Here is a 6,390-nt window from a genome sequence, read left to right as displayed (position 1 = left end):
AGGCCTTTAAGACCCCAGTCACTATCTCTTTTGATAGCCGGGCATCATCAGCTTTCTTCACCACATTTACTTGTTCACCCACTTTGGCTCCAGCCGTTGGCACACTAGTTTTTTAAAAACAGTTTTAAGGCACTTCATCCACATGCCTACAATTCCATCATTTCTTATAGCACTGTCAGGTTTTGTTCGCCTCTTTTATTGTGCTTATTTAAGTCTCAACCCTGAAATACTAAAAGGTCTCTCTTGATATCCTTTTTTAGACACTTAAAGTGACCATGAGGCAGCAAACAGGCTGTTATGTGATTTGACTCCCAGCCCTGCCTTTGACCCCTGGGATGTTGGTTTGGGATGTGATTCCAAGAAACTTTGGATCCCGTTCTTTCCTGGCTCTTTGCTGGTTATTCCTCCGATTTCTGACACCTCCCCCTCTCCCCGCCCCTTCCAGTACTGCTTGTGACTTGTCCCTCAGGGACACACGGGACAAGTCTATGCAGCTCCTAGGGGCTCTGTTCCCCAGACACCAGCATGCTCCTTAATCTTCCTCACACCACCCAACTCAGACCCTGTGTCACTGTTCCTGGCCTGCAATACTCCACCAGCTGGTCCCATTGGAATAGATGGAGAACTGGTCACTCAAATGACTGGGCAGAGCAAAGCACAGTCCCTCTGACAAAGGAGGCACTGTCATTGGGACCTGCCCTGGACCAAATGGAGAGCATGCCTGATGGTCACTCATCAGCTGGGGAAGAAAGTCTGCCAATGCAGAGGAGGCGTGGGGGCCTGAAGCCAGTGCAGGGATGTGAGTAAGGGCTCATGCACTGGGCCTGTGGCTGGGTGGTCAGAAGGAAGGGTCTGGCCCCAAAAGACTCAATGGGTGTCACTGTAGAAAGACTGTCTCCGTGATATACTCAACTGGCTGAGGCCATTGTATTGGAATCAAACACCAGGACAACATATTTCCAGGAAATGCAAACAAGGGGCTGCAGAAAATGGAACCGAATTCCGTAGAGCAGTGTAGGAGAGGGACTTGTCCTCGCTCTGCATGGCTTCCTTCCAGCTGGGCCACTTTTCTTCTAGCAGGAAGACTCGGCCGGCCCTTCTGGGTGGCCTGAGGCAGGACTCGGCTAGGCATTTGCTCAAAGGCAAGATGGGAGACAGGTAACCCAGAGAAGTGTGGCCCCAAGACCTGTCTGCCCCAGTTCTCTATCAAGGCCTTGCTGACCAAAGGACAGCCCTTGGAGTCCCATCATATTCCAGCCCCATGCTCATTGTCCACAGCCTCCTTTTCTAGAAGCCAATCTGCCATCTCCCAGGACAAGCCCTGGTCACTTCAAGCAGGGCAGCCAGGTGTCTCTAAAGGGGGCTTCTCAGCCACTTGACCCTGGAATCTTATGTCCCTCCTGGTTGGCATGGATTCCCCCTTCACCACAGACCGCTGCCCGTGAACTGTGCCAGACCATTCCCATTTCCTCCAGGGAGCGTTAGTCAGCCCCTTGGATGAAACTATGGGATGGCAGGTGGCCAGGATGCTGTTACTGTCTCCGTTGTGCCAAGCAACAGAAACTAGGTCACCTATCCCTGGGATTGAGCCCCACACCTGAGGGCACCGCAGCAGTCGGAAATCTCATGGGAAGCCCTTCCCCAAGCCAGAGACAACCCTCTGTGCCCCAGTGAACATCACCAGTGCTTCATGGTGGGACCACAGACACGATGGTGAGGGACCTACGGTCTGTGCTCCTGGTTCCCTGGCCGTGGTCCAGGAAGTACCCGCCCAGGGTCTCTGAGACTCCGCATCTCTGCCCTGGGCCCCAACCCTGTTGACTTGATCCAAGTGGACACAAGAAACCATAGCCCACTCTTCCAAATGTGGTGTCTCAGTGGTGCTCCTGGTTCAAATGGACATGGTGTTTAAGGACGGAGCCTGTCCATCTAGAGCTCTGTGTTATGTCCTGCAGTTCATTGATAGGAATAAGGTGAGCCAGTGGGGTCCGAGGTCAGCACAGGGCTTGGATGGAGGCCAAGCTGCTCAGGGTCATAGGGGGACAAGGCTGCTGGTGTGTTCCTCTCAGAACAACCCCTAGACTGCCTGGCCAATCATGTTTCTGTAGTTGGGCACGATGGTGCATTTCAGTTCCCCCACAGAGAAGATCCAGTTCACCTGTGGGTGACATGGGGATGGTCATGAGCAGGGCATCCCCAACCTGACCCATGCTTTGCCCACCCCTCTCAAGTGGGCAACCTTGTTGATTGGGCCTCTGCTGCTGGGTGGAAGAACCCTAATGCGGGGAAATGGGTTGGGGGGGCTGTTGAGGGGCAGGGTGGTGAGATGCCGACCTTGAAGAGCGTGACAGTGGCGCTGTAACACACGCTGAGCAGGAAGAGGGTGATGAAGATGGAGATGGTGGTCCAGAGCCCGTCCAGCTCCCCGTCCTGGGCCTCTGCACAACTTTCATCAGGATAAAGCTCTGGATAGGGGAAAAGCGGTCAACATATATGACCCTGAGAATGCGGGCTAGCTCAGTACCAGGTGGACTGGTGTGCAGGCATTTCCTGGTGATAGGGGCCCATCGAAAAGGGGGTGGCCTTCTAATCCTTTTGTGGGAAGGTCAGGGCCAACGGAATCCCCAGGTCAACCAATTTTGGTTGTTCTTAGAGCTCTCTGGAAAGGACTTGCTCTGTCCTCAGACTCGGCTATTGTGGAAACGGGTAGTTCCTCACCTACAGCTTGGGTCCCTGCCCACTGGGGCCCATGTCTGCACTCAATCCCGCCCAACATCACCTCTCCCTTGGCATGCCACGGGCACAGGGCAGTCAGGGCTTCAAAGGGGCCATCTGTGGACAGGGGCATTCAAAGTCCTCCTGCACGCTGAAGCTGCCTCCTCTACCGAGCCCCTAGCCCCTGCCCCCACCCTCGAGTGAAGGCCCAGGGGCCAGAAGGGCCAGAGAGTCCTCCTTCCCAAGGAAGCCCAGTGCTGAGTAGGAAGCCCTTGGTGTCAGGGCTGGTGAAAGACATGTGATTCTGGCCATGAGGGACAGGCATGTGAGAGTGCAGGCAGGTGGTGGTGATTGTGGCCATCAGGGCAGGGAGTGTGGGGCTCTGGGGAGCCCAGCTGAGCTGCCCGCTGGAGAAGGCTTAGAGGACTGGTGTGGAGGGTTGCTTGGCAGATCTGCAGGTGGCCAGGCTCCCTTGGGCTCATCAGGTTCCCATGAGTGGGAATGGGAAGGGCAACATCGCAGGTGGTGGGCTGCGGCTGGTGAGCCTATTTCTGGATCGCAGCACTGTGTTCCCCAAGACACCAGGGGAGATTTTATGCCTTTATTCATGTGTGAGGCCCATAAGTTTGTTCTCATGCCCCTGATACGCCTATGTGTGAACCCGAGTTCTTTTGAGGACTCATGTGTTTTTTGTGTCCAGGTGTACGCACACGTGTTTGTATGTGTGTGTATGTATGAGCGTGTATGTGTCTGAATTCATATGTGCCCAGGCATTCATGAGGGCACTAGTGTGCACATGCGTGTAAGTGGGTCCTTCGGTGAGTACATGTCATTCCATGTGCTTGTGGCTATAATTGTGTATGTGTGCCTCCATACATGTATGTGTGCTTGTGTGTCTCTGTAGCTGTGTGCCTGTGTATCTACGTATGTGTAAGTCTGCCTAGGTGTGTAGGTGACTATTCAGTGTTGACCTGCAGATCTTGAGTGCCCGCATGACAGTATGTTTCTGCATGTGTGCCTGCACCTCCCACGTGTGGGCTTGAATGTGGGTGAGTGCATATGTGACATGTGTGTACTCATTTGCACGTGTGTGCATGGGTAGAGGTGTACGTTTGTGTGTACACATGCCTGCATGTGGGCTATTATGCACATGAATGTGAGTTGGTCCATGAGAGCTCATGTGTAGATACCCATTCATAATAAAATGTGCCTGTGCATTTGCATGTGTACGTGTGGCCATGTGCACTGTGGTTGTGTCCGTGCTGGTGCAGGTGGGTGTCGTGTGGATCGTGGAGATCGTGGATGCTAGACGGATCTCTGGCAGGAAGGGCTTGTGTTCCATGGGTCTCAACTCAGGGTCTAGTGAGTCTCTGTCTGGTCAGTGCACGGCTGCCAAGTGGCTATGTGGGGAGCTCTGTTCATGGGGGACCAGTGGAAATGAAAGCGCCTTCTCTACCTGCAGGGGCTTCCACGTGGACATAGAGCCACCATGGGGAGCTCTCACAGGCCCGGTGGACAGAAGCCCTGGGAGGCCGCCTGCCAGGAGCATCCCTGAGCCCAGGTACTGTCTTCAGGTGAGAGGAGTTGCTGGTTGGAGTTGGGATGCAGAGAGGGCCCTTCTGCAGAAGGAGCTGTCCCTGCACTGGCTCTCCGTGCTCTCCCTCAGCACTGGCACCGCTGTCCCCAGCCCCACCTGACCCTTAGACTGGGAGAACCGGGCTCCCGTGGGCCTCAGAAAGAACCATGCCAGTCTCGCAGGACCCCAGCACTGAGCTGGCTTCTTTATTTTCAGAGTGAATCTGCTGCGGGAAGCAGGCATTTACAGGGAGGTTCCATGTGCACTCGGGGCCCCAGAAAGCAGAGGAGGCAGCCCGTCCACACTCATTTACCCGAGCGACTGCCTTCTGGGTGTAGTGGTTGTGCAGGGCCTCATGCATCACCACGCAGTGGAAAGTCGTTCCTTGTTCCCAGACGTTCCCGGGCACCGTCAGCTTACTGTACAAGAAGTAGGTCCCATCGCCCTCGGTCTGCGGAGGCGTGTTCACGTAGTTGGCCTCAGGCCGCTCATTGCTCTTCCACTCCACATCGATGTTAGAGGGGTAGAATCCCTTCACCAGGCTGGTGAGGCTGACCTTGGTCTTGGTCAGCTCATCTCGGTGTGGGGGCAAGGCATACACTTGGGGTTCTTGGGGTTGCCCTGTGGGGATGGGGTAGCAAGACGTTAATCCCAGGGGGGAGGGAATAGCTGCCCGCCCCCTCTACTCTCATGAAACCTCACCTTTGGCCTTGGAGATGCTCTTGACAATGGGTGCCGGCAGGGCCCCGTTGTTGACCTTGCACTTGAACTCCTTGCCCTTGAGCCAGTCCTGATGCAGGATGGGGAGCACACTGACCATGCGGATGGTGCTGTTGTACTGCTCCTCCTTCGGCCCAGTCTTGGCTGTGTGTACCTCCTTGCCATCCACGAACCAGCTGAACTGGACATTGGGGTCATCGTGGCCCACATCCACTACCAGACACGTCACCTCAGGGGTTCGGGAGATCATGAGGGTGTCCTTGGCCTTGGGTGGGAAGATGAAGACAGAGGGTCCTCCTGGGACCTCACCTGGTGGGGAGAATTGAGGTGAGTGACCGGGCGCCAGGGCTTGAGGAGTGGACTGGGCTTGTCTACTGGAGCTGGCTTTTCGTTGCTAGGCTGTGGCTCATTTTACCTGTGGATGGGGGGGCATTTCTGACATTCTCCTGGTTCTCCACAGTTGGTGCTTTGGGTACTGAACAGAGAACAGACAGACAGGGGTGAGGTTCACTCGGTGGAATGAAAACAGGTGTCCTGATTTGCAAAGCCAGGTTCTTCCCTGTTGCTGTAAGTAGTTCTAAGATTCACTGACTCTTGGTCTAGAGGAAGGGCTATAGGGGTTGAGCTTGTGCCCATCCTAATATCTAGCAGTGGGACACCAGGAAGGCACAGTCAGAGCCCTGTAAGTGGGTGGGGTAGGTAGAGGCCACCACTTGCCCTGCACCTAGATCCCTAGGGTGACGCTAAAGCTGTTTGCTGTGGATTTGTTAAGGGGGGGGGGAGAGGGTGTTGGGAGGCTCATGCTCGCAAGCCTGCCTCTGTCTTACCAGTATTCTTGGTCACTGTGGTCTTGCTTGGTGTGTGCATGACTTTTTTTCAGGAATAGACCTGGCTGGGTCAGCTGGGAAGACCGACGGGGCAGTGACAGTGGCTGCGAGACAAGAGAGGAGTGCCTCCGTGAACAGACTCGCACACCCGACCTTCTGCGCCCCAGGAACTAGGTGCCCATTCCTGAAGAACACACCTGCCCCACACCCCGAGGAGCAGGCCTGGCCCCATCCTGACACCTCTGTCATGGCTTCCTCCCTGGCGGACCCCAGGATGGGCCCTGGTCTGGGGCATCTCCAATTTTACTTGCTTGGCTGTGGCTTCACCTACCAGACCTGGCCTCAGGTTGGCTGGGCCCTGACCACTGGAGCCAGCTCTGCCTGGCATCTCTCAGACTCTCCCTCTCCCCGTGGTACCCCCAGATAGCTTCAGACAATCCATGTGGCCAAGTCTCCTACCTCCCTGTGTGGGTGTTACATCTGATCTTTCACCCTGGCCAGGCTGTGGGGCCTGCTCTGCCTACCTCCTCTAAGGCCTCTGTAGCTGTGCCA

At 55.4% G+C, this 6,390-nt stretch overlaps 1 gene segment (V, D, J or C); it reads right to left on the bottom strand.

Annotated features, from left to right (window-relative positions):
- Positions 1 to 2,077: 2,077 nt before the first annotated feature.
- LOC142430563 (immunoglobulin heavy constant gamma 1-like) lies at positions 2,078 to 5,878 on the bottom strand. The segment is given in 6 exon segments: positions 2,078 to 2,158; positions 2,335 to 2,463; positions 4,605 to 4,912; positions 4,994 to 5,320; positions 5,427 to 5,486; positions 5,839 to 5,878. Coding segments are annotated over 6 exon segments (945 nt in total).
- Between the last annotated feature and the right edge of the window lie 512 nt (positions 5,879 to 6,390).

Source organism: Tenrec ecaudatus, chromosome 17 (assembly GCF_050624435.1).
Source record: "Tenrec ecaudatus isolate mTenEca1 chromosome 17, mTenEca1.hap1, whole genome shotgun sequence".
Taxonomy (NCBI): Eukaryota; Metazoa; Chordata; class Mammalia; order Afrosoricida; family Tenrecidae; genus Tenrec; species Tenrec ecaudatus.
This window is presented reverse-complemented; position numbering and strand designations above follow the sequence as displayed.